Source organism: Drosophila subobscura, chromosome U (genome assembly GCF_008121235.1).
Source record: "Drosophila subobscura isolate 14011-0131.10 chromosome U, UCBerk_Dsub_1.0, whole genome shotgun sequence".
Taxonomy (NCBI): domain Eukaryota; kingdom Metazoa; phylum Arthropoda; class Insecta; order Diptera; family Drosophilidae; genus Drosophila; species Drosophila subobscura.
In genome coordinates, this window is record NC_048534.1 from 8,203,612 (window position 1) to 8,219,439 (window position 15,828).

Sequence of the window (15,828 nt, forward strand, 5' to 3'; positions counted from 1 at the left end):
TTGAATTCGTGCAGAATGCCAAATTGTAGACACTGATAAAACCGTTAACTAAAACTATTTTGTAAAGTGGAGGTGGAAACAAGCACAAAACAAAGCCAAATTGATTAGCAGCGTGCACAGCTGCTGCGAAACATATTTAAGCCACGAAAGCGAAGCACTGAAGACACTTCCAGTTTGGATTCTAGTTTGAAAGCAACTTGAGAGATGAATATTCTGCTGTCGCTCTTATTTGTCGGCTGCGTCTGCAGCTGCAGCTGCCTTGGGGATGATGGGCAAAAGATCACGGAGCTGCTCACAAAGAACACCGAGGAGCTGAGCGAAGCCAATGCTCTGTTGACCAGCATCGACACGGTCAATAAAAGAATCGAAGCGAATCTGGAAGAGCAGCGGAAGGCTCTCCAGGTCATTGAATTGGTTGAGCAGCTGCTGGCCAAGCAAAATGATTTCCTGGAAGCCCAAGCCGAGGCGTTGCTGGAAACCTTCGCCAATAGCTCCCGACAAGGCCACGAGTATGCGAAGCGTACCCAAAAGGAACTGCATGATCTGACCAGGCTCCAGGAGGGCACCAAGCACTTGATCCTCCACCTGGAGGCCAAGCTTGACGCCTATCAGAAGCACTTAATCCAAAGCGCCCGCGGCATTGACCGCAGCATCGATGGTCTCACCAAGCTGGTCACTCGCTCTGTCCTGCCACAGCTCAATGGACTGCAGTGCTCATTCGACAGTCTAGAAACGTCGCAGATCAACATTGAAGTGGAGCTGAAGAGCCTGTCCGGTGTGAAAGAGTTGAGCGAAGATTCCAACAATAAATTGGGTGTACTGGATCACCAGCTGAAGCACTTCAATCGCACCCAGGAGGCTCGTCTCGAGGCACTCACCAGCGCAGTGAGGCATCTGCGGCCCTTGAACACGAGGCACATCGAGGCTGCTCTACGCGATCTGATCATATCCCAAAAGCGCATCGAACTGGATGTGGAGGATTGCGGCAAGCACTCCCACCAACATCCTCCTCGACCAGAGCCACACGCCCAGAGCTATGGACCCACTGAGCATCAGCATCCACATCACGCTCCTCAGCCTGAATCCCACTACATCAGCTACCCCCAACAGCAGCACGGATCACAGCAGGAAGCCCGTCACCAGGGTTATGGAAACATTGCACCACAGCCGCACCATCACGAGCAACACGAGTACCATCAGCAGACGAGTGCCAAGCCCGTGGATTTGGTTCAAGTGTGGAGCATTAAGGAGCCACAGAAGCATGGTAAGTGCAAGCATAAAGCTCGCAATCTGCCAACACATCTAAGATCCATCGTTTTCCAGGCGAGCAACCCGAGCACCACCGCGTGAGCGCCTATGCCGAGTCGCCGGAGCCCAAAGCAAAGCCTGGATCGTGGTCGGAGTCGCACCAGAGCACAGGGCCCGTGTCTGCCCACTCGGTGTCCTGGCAGCAACCTCTGCCCTGGGAGGAGGCATCTCCCTACCAATCTGCACCCTCTCCTAATCATCCCCACCAACATCCTCACAGGCCTGTGCCTCTGCCCCAGAAACCATGCCAGAAGGGACATTCACACGCATCCCCACAGTCCTATAAACCGCAGCAGGGCTCTGGCTCTGGCCATGAACACCTAGCCCAGCCGGGCGAGTCCTACAAAATCTGGTATGCCGATGATTCTATAAAAGATGCATACTAAAGGAATTTGGAACTGGAACTAAACGGATCTCTTCGAGTATGAAGTTAAAAAATTGATTACTGATTAAACTTTAAATAAATAAAGAAACATAAATGCAACCCGATATAGTGTCAATTTGGATTTAAATTCAATAGATGTAATTCATTTATACAAATATACTTATATGTACATATACATACATACATACATATGTAAGAGGGAGCGGGCAAGCGGGCCTACTGACGGAGCATTGGCTTGCGACGGGGAACAGAAGATAAACAGCAGTAGAAGCAGGATAACAGCAGTGAGTAGCAGCAAGACAACAGAAGAACGAGATTAACAGCAGACAAACAGCAACGACAGAAAAAGATTAACCGCAGCAAAGCAGCAACGACAGAGAGAGAGGACACAGCAAAGAAGAAGAACAGCAAAGCAGAGGCCGCCAGAAAAAAGTCCAACGAACGTATTTTTCAATCAAGAAATCAAGCCGTGACTCTTGCTCTTACATTAACCTGCCTACCGCTATATAATATTATCAATAGACTATATCTAAATTAAAACGATAAGGGACGTGTGAGACGCTTCTTACACGTCACAACTTTTATACCCGGCACTCAGTACTACATCTGCAACTTAGCGGTTATTTGTCAAATTTTAAATTTTTTCTTCATCTGTCATCTACATCAACAACACTACTCACGCCAACACGCTCCTTTAGCTCGCCACCCTCCCCTAGAAACACACACTGCAGAGTCAGGGCAGAGTCGCGGCAGAAGCAGCGGCAGAGACGTGTCAGGGGCAGAGGCCAATAAACTGAAGTATCTTTTGGGGGCTGCTTTTATTCTCAAAAGTATAGCATACTTTCAGGCTGAAAAGTTCCCAATTACAAAATAGCGTAGGACAGCCATATCCTGCAGTCCTTGTGGTCCTTGATGGACTCAAGCGATACAGGAGACTCGTACCTTCGCCAGGAGGCATGCCATGTCCTGATCTGACAGGAAACAGCCGAGTTATAGCGTTGAAGGGGATTATATAGAAAAACAATATTCAAATGGCATTATCCTTAATGTCCTAGCACCCGAAGTGATCCGGGACATTTGCCCGATCCCGAGGAGGCGTGACATGTCCTTTTTCGACAGGAAACAGCTGAGCTATAGCCTTGTAAAGATTGAAAAGAAAAAACAACGTGAAAATTGCATTATCCTTAATGTCCTTGCACCCGAACTGGTCGCAAAGGATCCACGACATTGTGCCGATCACGAGGGGGCGTGGCACATCCTGGAAAAACTACAAATAAAGGAGAAAACAACAAAACAAATCTCTCCTGTTATTTTTGTCAAATTTTGACAGTCACCTCTTTGCACAGTGGCGCCCACGCGATGAAGACGGTCATTTCTGGAACTAAAATAACGTAGTTCGAGAATTGGCCAATTTGTGTTGGGACGCCACTGTGAACTTTTGAAATTGCTTCACTGAAATGGCCGAAAACTGGACAATTTTCAGACCAAGTACCAGGCGAACAGAAGTCAGCAGAAGGTAACTGGTTTCCATGTTTTTTCACAGTGTCAAAAGCTGGATGCTATTAAACCGCAATTCATTTTAGTTACTTGGCGACTGAAAAATGAATTGCGGTTTCATAGCATCCAGATTTTGACACAGTGAAAAAACATGGAAACCAATTACCTTCTGCTGACTTCTGTTCGCCTGGTACTTTGTCTGAAAATTTTCCTGTTTTCGGCCATTTCAGTGGACCAATTTCAAAATTTCACAGTGGCGCCCCAACACAGAGCGGCCAACTCTCGAACTACGATATTTTAGTTCCATAAATTTCCGTAATAATCACGGTGGCGCCACTGTGCGAACGCATTTTTAGTTTAAGAAATGGCCGTCGTGATCGCGGAAGCCCCACTGTGCTAACTACGTGGTTGGTTCACTACAAGAAAGTGTTTGTTGTACAACAATAACAAAAACATCTTTTGATGTACAAGTTTTTTTTTTTAAAACAAATTTTGAGAACAACGACAGAACAGTTTTGTTTTCTTCTTTTCTCCTATATTTGTGGGCCGATCAGAATGTGCCACACCTTTTCGTAATCAGGACAACTTCCCCGATCCTTTTCAATCTGTCTCGCTTCAAGGACATCAAGGATTAAGGATTCAATTGCACATATTTCCCATTCCCATAATAAATACAATTGATGTTGGGTATATGTATGTATATGTATACTTCTTTTATTTGATATCTTCGCCTAGAATTGATTCTTAATTGCTTGGTGGAGGCACAAAGTTGTAGACGACAATCTCCAGCTGCTCCTGCCCGAACACGTACTCCAGAACGCCGCTGACTTTGTCCCATTCCAAGCCATCAATACCGCAACCGATGCGCGGTATGGCCAGCTGCTTAACGATGTTCTTGCGCTGCGAAAAGGTTCGAAATGCATAAGCAAAGAATTGATCTAAAAGTTAGCGCAAGCCACTCACCATGTGTTCGCGCATCTGCTCCAGAGATGACTGCAGCGACTCGTATGTTGGTTTTCCCCAGCTTTGTGGCTTCGTCACCAGATAGTAAATGTAGCGATCATTATCCTTGAGCACAGCGAGTGCGAGACTTTGTCTACAGTATGTAAATGTATGTAAATTATTAAGAGAGACATGTTTATTAAGTGATAACATTGAAAAATTTGAAAAACAGCGCGCATAGATCACCAGTAATCATTGTGGCTATAATAATGATCCAATCGGATCCCAATTTGGTGATCTGATAGATAGGTCATTCCCTACTGAATGGCGTTTTTAGTTTTCTGTTATCTTCAAAATTGTATACATACTTATGTACATCTGTTTACAAATGACAGATGGCAAACTGTGCCACTATGTCGCATAACTCGGCAAACATGGCCTAACATAAATAGGAAGCGCACCGATGAGCTCTGCAAACTCAGTAGGAGTAGGTGCAGCTCAGTCATACGCTCCCTTACGGGACACTGGCTAATAGGCACACATGCAAACAGGCTGGGGGCCCCTTATAACGATTTCTATCGAAGCTGTAGAGATGAGGACGAGGAGGAGACTGTGGAACACCTTTTCTGCTCCTGCCCGGCTCTCAGTAGAAGGAGACTCCAATACTTGGGCGCTCCTTTTCTAAATGACATTTCGGACATGTCTACAATAAGTCCCAGACGGATCGCAGGCTTCATAAGGGCATCCGGATGGGATAATGGATAAAATAGGGTCTCACGGGAGAGAAGGGAGCGAAACATGCGGTATCACAATGGGCCGAAACCGGCCTAAGTGTGTCGGGTCTCTGACAATCCCCGACAGCCGCCTCAACCTAACCTAACCTATGTACATCTGTGCATTCAAACATTTCCCGTTTCATGTTATCTTAAGTAGGGCTAACGGACCTATTTTTGAATGAAATTTTTGGCAACAAACAGCTGCACTAAGACGAAATAGTCACGTTTAAGGTCTGGTATCGTAAGTAGTGCCCATGACACACACAAGCGCCGGTCAATCTCTTCCCTAAGCGACCTATTTATTTATAAGAAAAGAAGAATGCAAGTGGAACGTGCCAATCAGCACTTGCAAAACTTAGGACCCGAAAAGTCGTTGAACTAAAAAAATTAGTAGAATACGCATTGGAGGAGGAAATGTGGGAGATTGTGGGCAGACGTCAGATGGTAAATGTCTAGGCAGAAGCAATTGTAGTCGAGAATCATCTATTTACCCCTGTTTTTGGGCGAAAGATTAGCCATGAGCAGAGCTTAGCTTGCAGCTGCAACCCACTAGTTCATTTAGAGTGTTGGCAGATAAAAGCAAAGCCAAGCTGAGACACGTTTCGATGCTCAATTAGTTTGGCTACTTAAGTTGCCGCCTACACAGAGTGTGGACAGTCAGCTGTGGACATCCCATCCCAGACATTCACAAGACACACACGAACACAATGAGAGCCGCATCGGTATTGCTATTGATCTGCATCGGTTGTGCTTTGACCCTTGCTGATGAGCGAGAGGACAAGTCGGGGGGCGACAGGAAGATCGTACGCATACTGACGGGCATCAGCGAGCAGCTGGAGGCACTGGACCACAAGGCAATCGAAGTGATCAAACATCAGAAAGGATTCGAGCACAAGCTAAAGGATCAGCGTGAACAGATCGTGGGCCTCGTAAGACTGGAGGCTGGACTGGTCAAACTGGAACAGGACACGACCGATAGTTTCAAGTTGACGGCCACAGGCGTGAGGAATCTGACGGCCATTGTTAAATCTTCCCAGAGCCAGAACGAAAATGCCATTAGGAATCTGGTCAAGGTGGAGAATGAGATCAAAAGAGCTTTGGGCAAGGTCGATGCTGTGCAAAACAAACACCAGGAGGAGCTCAGCAAGGTGACCAAATCCGTGGACAAACATCTGGGGGAGATCGAACAGCTGCTGAAGCAGGGAGTCATCAAGGAGCTCGTCTCGCTGGACAGGAAGGCCAAGGGTCTGCAGCAGCAGCAGCGGAACATCGAGGCCAAAGTGGTCTACTTGGATGAGCTAAATGCGCTGACCAGCCGCGCGAATCGGAAAGTGGATCAACTGGAGCAGGGACTGCGCTCGCTGAACTACACCCAAGCGGAGAGTCTGGCTGGCATTGAGAAGGTAATACTCGCAGTGCATGGAGACAACTCGCAGATTGAGCACAAACTGGGCGCACTACTCAGCAATCAGAAGAACATTGAGCGGGGTCTAGAGGTGTGCAAGCGTAAGCAGCATCAACATCCAGGCCCAGGCAATGGGAAGCCACACACAGGATACACCCCCGTGCCCGTCCACCAGTAAGTCTATTGATCAAGAAGACACTCTGCACAAAGCAACTTATTAAGCTCTTCCCCACTTTGCAGCTCGCAGCCAAGGCAGAAGCCTCAGGAGTACGAGACGAGCTACGCCACAAACGAGGAGACCGAATACCTCTACAAGCTCTGGTACGGCAAGGACAAAGAATAAAGCAACTTTCGTCAACTTTCTGGCTTAAATTTAACAACAGAACAACTCAGATTAAACATAAATAAATGCAAACGCAATTAATGATTCCCTTCGTTCTACATCTGAGCTGGATCCAAGGGGTTGACCTGCCCATCAGTCGGCGCAAAGTTAATAATTAATTGCGATTCATGCTGATTCCTGTGCTCCGAACGATGCAGCTTAGATTTCGGTTGTCCACGAAACTCCTCCACAGTGAGGCCAGTCTCTATTTTGTCGCTCGTCTCATCTGGATTAGCGGGATAGGCATCGTCGCCGGGCAGCAGATGCACCACACCATCATTGCATTTGTACATGACAGGATGGGTGAGCACGATGCCTTTGGACGCACGCTGCAGGGCAAACTGACGCAGCTCCTCGAGGGTGCCAAAGTTGAGGCAGCGCGAAAGTTCATAGAACTGAGGTGGCGGCAGCCAGAGCTCTTTGCGCAGACAAGCCTGAAGATAGTCCAAAGGGGAGCGCCACTGTGTAGAGCATAAAGAAGGATTAGTGGGAGCTTCTTCAATGTATCTGTTCCACTTACCGCACAGTCCTTGACTTCATTGGGCTCAATGTGCAGGCTGGGCGACTGTTCGAGGCAGGTCAGAAAGAAAGCCGTCACAAATCGCTTCTTAAACGTGGAAGGTGTGCGCCAGGCAGACCAATCGTGCAGTGACCAAACGTCTGGTAGCACATCCAGCAGCTTGCAGAGCTCCAGGAACTGACTCGCATCATTGTGCACCACATGCTGCCAGTGGGCGCGATCGAACTGCTCGTGGAACTGCCCGTAGCCGCTGGTCGAGGTCAATGTCTTGGCATCCCTGCACAATAAGATGCCCAACTCCTCAAAGGTTTCGCGTATGGCAGTCAGACGCAGCGACAAAGAGCTGCACAAAAGATCAGAGGCAATGAAGATCCGTTTGGGCGGTAATGAAGCAAATCTCACGTGTCTATCGCGTCAGCGGTATCCGGCCGTGAATTGAATATCTCGGGACGTGGACCCTTCACGTGACAGACGTCGTTCAGCATGGCTGAACTAATTTTGTGGCGCTGAAAGTGCGAGAGCCACGCAGGTGAGCTGTCGCTGGCGTCGCACACTCCGCCTGGAAATACTGACGAGTCCGGCATGAAGCTGGACTTTGAGGCTCTCGTGAGCAGCAGTGCCTAAAAGAACAGGTTCGTTAATATGCACTCCACGTAGGGATTGGATTGGCTTACATTGTAGTCGTAGGAACGCTTTGTAACTCCCGCTCCTGCATCCTTAGCTAGCAGTATCAGGCTGGAGGACGGTCGTATTTTGGCAAGCACTTGTTTCGACATATCGCTTAGGTAACAACCGATACCGATAGTGACCGTTATCGATAGTAATTTCGAGTACGCCGGATCGGATCAAAGGTTTATTTTGGACTGGAACGATATGGAAACTGTTTGCCGTTTATAATAAATATATGTATAATGGTTGCTCCCCAAGATAATGGCGTGTACAGACCCTCAGCTAGCCTAATACTAGCTGCTAAGGAGGATTCCTCTGCGAAGTTTGACTACAGCGTGAGCAAGGCGGGAACAAAGGTGGACAATTATTTAAATTAAATTTATCTTTTGTCCATTAGTTACTTTTAATCAAACGGAGCGAGCGCACTTCCTATGCTTTGAATCACTGCGTCTTCCCTGGTGGCGTGTTCGATGCCGGAGCGGATGAGTCTACAGAGTGGCTGGAATATTTTCGCTCCTTTGGCGTGACAGACGAGGATCTAAAGCGGCTGAGCTGCGATCAGGTGTCCGTAAGGGCGGATTTCCTTTCCTCTGGCCAGAATTTTTCCAGAGACATCTCCCTGAGGCTGACAGCACTAAGGGAAGCTTTCGAAGAAGTCGGCCTGCTGCTGTGTGCCAACGAGGAGGGCATTAGGAGTTGGCATGCCACCACTGAGGGGGAACCACGGACTTTGCTCCTCCAGCCAGACGACCGCTCCCAGTGGCAGCAGCGAGTGCATGACGATGCCACTCAGTTTCTGGCACTATGCAAACATCTGCACGTCCTGCCCAATCTCTGGTGCCTCCTTGAGTGGTCAGCTTGGAGAACTGCGGCCACGGCAAGCCGCAAGTACGATACGATTTATTATGTTACCGCTCTGAAAGAGCAGTCGAAGCAGGTGAGCCTGCTGCTAGAGCCCCAAGAGGTGGCCTCGGCGTACTGGCTTGACCCAGAAGCAGCGTGGACCCAGTCCCAAAACGGCACGATATGGCTGCCGTTTATGCTGCTCTACGACACGGCACGACTGATGAACCTGCGCCGTTGGGAGGATCTCCTAAAGTTCTCTCGCCAGCGCAGTGCTTTGGGCACGACATTGGTGCAGCCTGTGTACTACCGCTGCGATGGCTGCATGTTTGGAGTGCTGCCAGGCGACGAACTCTACGTGGACCAGCCGGAAAAGTGCACACAATCCATAATGCTGAACGTCTCTGTTGCCGAACTTAACAGCAGCAGCAGGCAGTACAATCGTTACATCGTCTACGACTTTCACAAGGTTGTGCTGGCCTCAAACGTTCCTCCCTTCAATGGCCATCTACAGCTGCAGGAGCGCGTCAACAGCCAGCTCGCAAAATTGTAAACATTTGTGGGATAATTATATATATTTTTTCTTTGTTACGTCAAAAGATCACTTCCCAGCTCCAGCTGTATGCAGCGGCAGGCGTGGCACAGTCCATCCTTAACCGCAAGCCGCTGCTTGGCCAGACGCTCTGAGTCGTCACCATTCTCGGACAGGCCCACGCCAGCCTCTGAGACGGCCCTCGAGTACTCGATGGCGAGGAGTGTGTCCGAGAGCTCGGCGTCAAGTGGGGATTGGCAGTGAGCACATGAATCCAGCTCCGCGTGGGCATTTGCAATGATTTTATCCCCGGTGCGAAACACCGTGGACACTGTGGCGGGATAATTCTGTTGCAGGTTATGCACAAAGGCGGCGGTCAGGTTCTGCAGGCTGGCAGTCGGCCCACGCTCCTGTCCATAGCTGCTGCCAGACACCCGCAACGGCTTCAGTTGGCGCGCATGCACATAGAACTGCACCTCCTGTTCGTTGAGATCCCTCAGGGGACGCAGAAGCTTGACTCCAGCTGCCAGCCTGTCGTCGAGAAGGGCCACGTCCAAAGCGGCGCTACCTCCGCGTCCCAGGGCAATGGCTGCCAGCAACTGGCTGGCCAGATCGCCACTGATGCGCGCCTCAAAGACGTGACTGCAGCTTAGCTTCTGCGCCACAGATGCCAGCAAGTTCTTCAGCTGCTGCTGATGGTAATCCTGTCGAGCTGTCAGACTGCGGAGTTTGTTCAGCTTTGTGTGTGGTTCTTTGGCAGCTGGGGAGTATTCCTCGAGCCGCTGCAGCGAGCAGGACGATGCTCCAAACTCAGTTACATAGAACTCGAGTGGCTCGTATCGCTTACTGAGTGCTTGAAGTGCATGCAGATTCAACGATTCACCTCCATGCACAGACTGATCGTCTATGTAGACTACTCGGGCATTGCAATGCAGTCGCCTGAATGTGTTTTGTGTCTGCGCGAAGTGAAGCATGTCCAGAAGCACCAGAGACTCGGCAGAGCCATCCAATGCGAGGAGGACATCAGCGTTGCGCGGCAGTACCTTGGCAGCTCCCAAAGCGGCTCGAAACTTGTGTCGACAGTGGATAAGGAAGCAGTCACGACACTCGGCCACGCGGAAATTCAGTTTGTAGAGTTCATTGGAGGCCACACCGCACTTGCTGCAGTCTCCTGGGCTGATCAATATTCCTGTGGGCAAGGACTCCGCTACCATGGCATGGGCAGCGCCCTCGTCGCCAAAATCATCCTCTCCAATGCTGCACATGCCAAAACTAATGCAAATCAAAAATTAAATCAAATCAATTTCACAGGTAAACGAAATTGCCAGGGCTGGATGCAACAGAGGTGTATCGATATATCGCGCATGCAGCCAACTTGTCAAACAACCTTGCAACAAAATGAGTTTCCTTGAACACTTTGACCTTCTTTGGCTACGCCTTATTTTGTAAACATTCCAATCTTTTAGAACACGTATCCATCTATCAGAAAGTACATTTTCAGTGCTGAGCGTCTATTAAATCGAAAATACAAATTGAGGACCATTATTTTGGACGGTATATTTAAAAATGAGTAGGTATGTTTCTGAGTTTGGGACGGTATATTTTATCGATAATTCCGCGGTCACACTGTCAAGCAAGGCAGCAGGAAAAAGTGCAGTGAAAAAACACAAAAATAGCCATTAAAACTGTAATTTGTTGTAGAAAAATTATTGATAAGTTAAATTTAAGGCCCAAGGTACGTCCAGTGTGGGTTTGTGAGCAGAAAAGTGCACAGCAAGTGCAATAAATTTGGGCGCAAAAAAATGGGTGCCGTCGTACGTGAATATATACATACGTATGTAAATTCGCATGCATGTGCGAGGTGTGAGTGGTAGTGTACGTGTAGTTGTGTGTCTGCCATTCGTAGGCAGCAAAAAGTATCGGGTAGCATAATCGAGAAACTTTCTTATTGACGATAGCAGAAGAAGAAGAGCAAATAATGAAAATTAAGAAAAACTATCAGCTATTGTCAAATAAGAGATAAAAGTCAGGAATTTCGTATATTTACAGAGCGTAAAGTCACAATCAGCAGTTACAAGCGTAAGGAGCATCGTACGTATCGCGGTAACTGGCACTGTGACGTAGAGAGTGGACCCGAGCGGCAGAGGTCATATTAAAAATATATATTTGGGCGCGTGTGCATGTGTGTGCCCAAGCACAATTAACCGACCGACCGACCAACCAACCCCCCGCCCAGCTTCAAAAGAAGGCCGACCAACGCAACCACAACGACGACCAGAGCACTATCTAGCCTCCCGTCATCGAAATGATATTAGAAAATTCGGATAAGCTCAAGGACTGGCTGAGCGTAGTGCTGGAGCCACTGTAAGTTGTTGTCCCTTGCGCTGCTTCATTAAATTATAGAAATTGTACTCTTAACAACAGCTGCGATGCGGACTCGTCTGCTTTGGCGCGCTATGTCATCGCGCTGCTTAAGAAAGACAAATCGGATAAAGATCTCAAACGCATCATGATCGAGCAGCTGGAAGTCTTCCTGGGGGATGAGACGGAGCGCTTCGTGGAGCGTCTGTTCGATGCCATTGCCACCGAGGAATACTTGACGCTTCCCGCTCCCCTGCCTGTGGCAAGTGGCGCCGTTGAGCTAGATCTCGATGTGGACTTGGCACTGGCCATTGATGGCTCCACCGACATTGAGTCTGTGTTGGCCGCTCCCTCACCGCCTCCGGCGACATCAACCGACATTGTGATAAGGCTCGCAGGCAACCAGCCGCAGCTCGACCAGCAGCCACAGGCACAGCTGAGCAGCGATGCCCGCGAAGCTGAAGCCCTGGCCACCGCCGCCGTCAGCCAAGAAGCCAGTATTGCCTCCATAACCACAACAGATGCCAATTCGACCACGCACCCCAAGCCAGCCTTCGATGTGAGTAGAAAGATCAAACCTCAAACCCAAGCCAGTGCCCTGATTGTTCTTCCTTTCTGGTCGCTTTGCAGCAAAAAACCAAAGATTCGCAGAACCCACAACAGCAGCAGTCTGCGACGCATTACCATCATGTGCGCAGTGCCAGTCCCCCAGGTAGGAGCAGCGGAGGAAACGTCGCCTTGGCGGGCAGCAGCGCTGGCTATGCCGACAAGGAGAATCAGCCACGGGAAAGTCGCCGACGTCGAGCGTCCCTGCGTTCGCGTTCACGTTCTCGCTCCCGGTCTAATGAACGTGTCTTCCGGCGCTCCAGATCCAGGGATCGTCGTGTGAATGAGCGCGAGAAAAGCCAGCGCCAGTTCCGCAACAAATCGCCACCGGGCGCGGCTGACAATCGTCACCATGGGCGTCGTAACTTTGATCGTCGCCGCATCGGCGGCAACACGGATGAGCGCCAGCGATTCGGCGGCAACAACAAGAGTCGACGCTCGCACAGCCGTTCGGTGTCGCCCGAGCGGAATGCGCGTCGCAACCAGAGCTCCCCAGAGCGGGGACAGGCGCTGCCAGCCGCCAACCAGCTGACGGTAGCGGTGCCAGTGCCCATGCCAGTGGAGCATCCGGCAGCACATCCGCGCCAGCGTTGTCGAGATTTTGACGAGAAGGGCTACTGCGTGCGCGGCGAGACCTGTCCCTGGGATCACGGCATCAATCCGGTTGTCTTTGAGGGCATCAATAACTCTGCCCTGATGATGTCCATGCGGGAGTACAATCCAGATGCCCCAGAGATCTGGGCACGTGGCGGAGTGCCCCCTCCGACAGCTGTCCAGGGCCCAGCGGGACCGGGTGGACCAAACCAACCGGGCCAGACCAGCATCAATCCTTTCTCGGGGAATGTGCGTCCAAATCCACTGATGGGCGGCGCGGGTCCCAATCCCATGGGTGTGCCCAATCCTGCGGATTATGCGCGCAACCCAGCCGCTCCCCCGCAGCCAGCCATGATGCCATTCTCCTTCAATCCCACAGCAGTCGCCACACCGCTTCAGCGGCAGCTCATACCCATACCCGTGGTGGATGGCGCGCCCTCCGGCGGCGTGGCCGAAATGGGCAAACGGCGCTTCGAGCTGGAGGACACTGTGGCCATAGCCGATGTGCCCACCAAGCGCAAGGTGCCGATCAACAGTCGCCTGGGACCGCGAGTCAATCCGAATATGCAGCAGCACAACAGCTCGCTGGAGCTGCGGAAGGTGCCGCGAGGCCTCAACACCATTGCCCATCTGAACAATCACTTTGCCAAGTTCGGGAAGATCGTCAACATCCAAGTGTCGTACGAGGGCGATCCAGAGGCTGCCATAGTGACCTTCTCCACGCACGCGGAGGCCAATGTGGCCTACAGAAGCACGGAGGCGGTGCTCAACAATCGCTTTATCAAGGTTTTCTGGCACAACGAAAGCACCGGAGCGGAGGGTGGACAAATGAACCCCATGGGCGGTGGTGCCATGGGTGGCGGCGGCGGCGGCAGGAAGAACGCCAGTCAGTACCATTTGCACAATGTACCCGCTGTGCCCACGCCCAATGCGGACAGTGCGAAGATCAGCAATGCCACACCGCTGGCCGAGGCGGGAGCGGGCAACAATGCCACGCCGACGGCAGAGCAGGCCAACACGGCAGCACCCGCCTCGATGCGACTCAAGCTTAACACTAGCACGGCAGCAGGCGGCGTTGGCGCAGCTGGAGCAGCGGCGGGTGGAGCGGCAGCAGCGCGACCGCTCAATCCGTCGGCCAATGCGGCGAGCATTCGGAAGAAGCAGGAGGAACAGCAGAAGGCCGTGCATCAGCTGGCCAATGGGCTGCGCAAGCGCAAGCAGGAGCTGCTCCAGAGCTACGTGAAACAAATGAAGACTGCGCTCGAGCTGGTCGAGCGGCTGGATCACCAGGATCCCCAGCGGGCGAACACGCTGGAGACAATCAAAGTGCTGCAGGAGACCATTGACAAGCTGCGCAAGGATGTGCATGCCGATCAGGACCAGCTGCAGGCGCAGATCCAGCAGCAACAACAGCCGCCCATCAAGAAGACAAAGGAGCAACAGAAGAAGGAGCTGCTCGACATGGAGCTGGAGCTGTTTGCCCAGCAGCAGGAGGGCAACGACACAACGGCCATACAGAAGCGTCTCGAGGAGCTGCAGCGCACACTGGGCGGCAGTCAGGCGCCGAACAACACAAAGCCTCCACACTTTGCAGCCACACCAGGGGCAGCCGCAGGCAACCGCAAGCGGGCCAACTTCCCGGAGGGCTCGACGCGTGTGGACAGGAGAACAAAGGCCATCGTTGTCACGGGCTTTGCGGCCGAAGAGGCGGACTTTGTGCTGGGGCACTTCAAGGTAGGTTTCGGTCGGGAGCGACAAGTGTGAACTCTTTTAATGACTCTTGCAATCCTTTACCTCTGCAGAACTTTGGTGAGATTTGCAAGCATGATGTAGACCGTGAGATTCCACAGCTAATACTCTCCTATGCGACACGCATCAATGCGGAGCAAGCGGTGCACCGGGGCAAAATGTACCAAGACAAGCTGCTGCAGGTGCGTAAATGCTTAAATCACATTTATAGCTATAGCTACATATATTATCTGGTGTTCGTAGATTACTTGGGCGCCTGTGGTGACGCCAACGCCTGCGCCAATGGCTGCGCCCGCTGAAAAGTCTGCTGGGGCAACTCCTGTGGCCGTTGCACCTCTGGATAACACAAAGCAGTTGATTCAGTCTGTCAGCGAGAGCGAGAGTCTGCTGGGCAGCGACACGTTGCCGGAGCTGCGTCTTGAGGATGAGGAGGAGGACGAGGAGTCCGAGGATCGTTCCTGGCGTCGTTGATGCACCGCCCTACGCTGCTAGGTGCCGAGGCGGCAAGCTCCAAGTGGCTCATAAGTGTTAGGCACCCTTAACATGTATTTGTTGTTATTCTATATCTAAAACTGATGATTGATTGAATGATTGAAGCGACGCTGTGCAGGCGGCAGCCATAGGATAAGATGCGATGGGCCACCACACCACCTGCACCAGCACTCTTTTGCATATATAATTAAACGATCTAAATATTACTAATATTTTTACTGAATATAAGTTCTAAATCGCATACAAAATACTACCGAATGATTTAACGGCGAATCGCACGTCCAATGTTCTGTCAAGCCACGAAGAGCAGGCAAAATTCAGAATGGTGTAGCATATCGGCTCAGATCATCATCTAATACTTTGTATTTACATCTTTTTCACTCTATCCTTTTTCTTATATACACGTATATATGTATGTATATGCCTATACATGTATGTACACAACTAATTGTTAAGATTTTATGTTGAGTTAAAGCTAAAGATAAAATACTAAAAGAACACAAAAAAATTGCAAAACAAAAACCCCTCAAAAAACAAGCGCAATGAAAAGTCAAAGGCAAAAAACAAAACAAAAACAAAGCGAAAAAAAAGCACGTAACAACGTGAATACAAAGCCCGGCAAGTTATATAGAGAGATATAATAAATAAATTAAATAGTTTCGTATTTCCCTATCGTAATGAGTCTTATTCCATTTGGATTTTGATTTGGCCCCAAGCAACATGGGAAACAATAGAATTGTGACAAAAGCGGTCGGTGCGCCAAACAC

General features: G+C 50.3%; 7 protein-coding genes across 7 annotated transcripts; 4 read left to right on the forward strand and 3 right to left on the reverse strand.

Moving 5' to 3' along the window:
- Positions 1–156: 156 nt before the first annotated feature.
- Positions 157–1,788, forward strand: LOC117901951. The gene is made up of 2 exons (XM_034812925.1): positions 157–1,264; positions 1,324–1,788. The coding sequence occupies exons 1-2, from the start codon at positions 205–207 to the stop codon at positions 1,692–1,694; spliced, it is 1,431 nt and encodes a 476-aa protein (XP_034668816.1). The 5' UTR covers positions 157–204; the 3' UTR covers positions 1,695–1,788.
- A 2,108-nt stretch (positions 1,789–3,896) lies between these two features.
- Positions 3,897–4,206, reverse strand: LOC117901084 (ADP-ribose glycohydrolase OARD1-like). Its single transcript, XM_034811708.1, has 2 exons — positions 4,154–4,206; positions 3,897–4,090 (listed from the first exon to the last, which is right to left on the reverse strand). Exons 1-2 carry the CDS (start codon positions 4,166–4,168, stop codon positions 3,935–3,937), a joined length of 171 nt encoding a protein of 56 aa, XP_034667599.1. The 5' UTR covers positions 4,169–4,206; the 3' UTR covers positions 3,897–3,934.
- A 1,342-nt stretch (positions 4,207–5,548) lies between these two features.
- LOC117900762 lies at positions 5,549–6,740 on the forward strand. Its single transcript, XM_034811243.1, has 2 exons — positions 5,549–6,487; positions 6,554–6,740. The coding sequence occupies exons 1-2, from the start codon at positions 5,616–5,618 to the stop codon at positions 6,654–6,656; spliced, it is 975 nt and encodes a 324-aa protein (XP_034667134.1). The 5' UTR covers positions 5,549–5,615; the 3' UTR covers positions 6,657–6,740.
- LOC117900760 (nucleoside diphosphate-linked moiety X motif 19) lies at positions 6,668–8,033 on the reverse strand. Its single transcript, XM_034811242.1, has 4 exons — positions 7,890–8,033; positions 7,618–7,835; positions 7,216–7,558; positions 6,668–7,156 (listed from the first exon to the last, which is right to left on the reverse strand). Exons 1-4 carry the CDS (start codon positions 7,989–7,991, stop codon positions 6,752–6,754), a joined length of 1,068 nt encoding a protein of 355 aa, XP_034667133.1. The 5' UTR covers positions 7,992–8,033; the 3' UTR covers positions 6,668–6,751.
- Positions 8,034–8,062: 29 nt separating this feature from the next.
- On the forward strand, positions 8,063–9,300 carry LOC117900759 (nucleoside diphosphate-linked moiety X motif 19). The gene is made up of 2 exons (XM_034811241.1): positions 8,063–8,219; positions 8,282–9,300. Exons 1-2 carry the CDS (start codon positions 8,127–8,129, stop codon positions 9,278–9,280), a joined length of 1,092 nt encoding a protein of 363 aa, XP_034667132.1. The 5' UTR covers positions 8,063–8,126; the 3' UTR covers positions 9,281–9,300.
- On the reverse strand, positions 9,288–10,598 carry LOC117900758 (cytoplasmic tRNA 2-thiolation protein 2). The gene has a single exon (XM_034811240.1). The coding sequence runs from the start codon at positions 10,522–10,524 to the stop codon at positions 9,316–9,318; it is 1,209 nt and encodes a 402-aa protein (XP_034667131.1). The 5' UTR covers positions 10,525–10,598; the 3' UTR covers positions 9,288–9,315.
- Positions 10,599–10,867: 269 nt separating this feature from the next.
- LOC117900606 (zinc finger protein swm) lies at positions 10,868–15,725 on the forward strand. The gene is made up of 6 exons (XM_034811020.1): positions 10,868–10,994; positions 11,309–11,623; positions 11,684–12,179; positions 12,251–14,554; positions 14,623–14,751; positions 14,813–15,725. Exons 2-6 carry the CDS (start codon positions 11,565–11,567, stop codon positions 15,038–15,040), a joined length of 3,216 nt encoding a protein of 1,071 aa, XP_034666911.1. The 5' UTR covers positions 10,868–10,994; positions 11,309–11,564; the 3' UTR covers positions 15,041–15,725.
- Positions 15,726–15,828: the final 103 nt, after the last annotated feature.

What these genes read in the sequence shown, in the direction of transcription:
- LOC117901951 (XM_034812925.1), top strand. Translation starts at nt 205, where the DNA reads ATGAATATTCTGCTGTCGCTCTTATTTGTCGGCTGCGTCTGCAGCTGC. An exon ending in TAAGGAGCCACAGAAGCATG is followed by an intron (nt 1,265 to 1,323) that starts GTAAGTGCAAGC and finishes ATCGTTTTCCAG; the next exon opens with GCGAGCAACCCGAGCACCAC.
- LOC117900762 (XM_034811243.1), top strand. Translation starts at nt 5,616, where the DNA reads ATGAGAGCCGCATCGGTATTGCTATTGATCTGCATCGGTTGTGCTTTG. An exon ending in ACCCCCGTGCCCGTCCACCA is followed by an intron (nt 6,488 to 6,553) that starts GTAAGTCTATTG and finishes CCCACTTTGCAG; the next exon opens with CTCGCAGCCAAGGCAGAAGC.
- LOC117900760 (XM_034811242.1), bottom strand. Translation starts at nt 7,991, where the DNA reads ATGTCGAAACAAGTGCTTGCCAAAATACGACCGTCCTCCAGCCTGATA. An exon ending in ACCGCTGACGCGATAGACAC is followed by an intron (nt 7,559 to 7,617) that starts GTGAGATTTGCT and finishes TCTTTTGTGCAG; the next exon opens with CTCTTTGTCGCTGCGTCTGA. An exon ending in ATGAAGTCAAGGACTGTGCG is followed by an intron (nt 7,157 to 7,215) that starts GTAAGTGGAACA and finishes TGCTCTACACAG; the next exon opens with TGGCGCTCCCCTTTGGACTA.
- LOC117900759 (XM_034811241.1), top strand. Translation starts at nt 8,127, where the DNA reads ATGGTTGCTCCCCAAGATAATGGCGTGTACAGACCCTCAGCTAGCCTA. An exon ending in CTGCGAAGTTTGACTACAGC is followed by an intron (nt 8,220 to 8,281) that starts GTGAGCAAGGCG and finishes TTTGTCCATTAG; the next exon opens with TTACTTTTAATCAAACGGAG.
- LOC117900758 (XM_034811240.1), bottom strand. Translation starts at nt 10,524, where the DNA reads ATGTGCAGCATTGGAGAGGATGATTTTGGCGACGAGGGCGCTGCCCAT.
- LOC117900606 (XM_034811020.1), top strand. Translation starts at nt 11,565, where the DNA reads ATGATATTAGAAAATTCGGATAAGCTCAAGGACTGGCTGAGCGTAGTG. An exon ending in AGCGTAGTGCTGGAGCCACT is followed by an intron (nt 11,624 to 11,683) that starts GTAAGTTGTTGT and finishes TCTTAACAACAG; the next exon opens with CTGCGATGCGGACTCGTCTG. An exon ending in TTGTGCTGGGGCACTTCAAG is followed by an intron (nt 14,555 to 14,622) that starts GTAGGTTTCGGT and finishes TTACCTCTGCAG; the next exon opens with AACTTTGGTGAGATTTGCAA.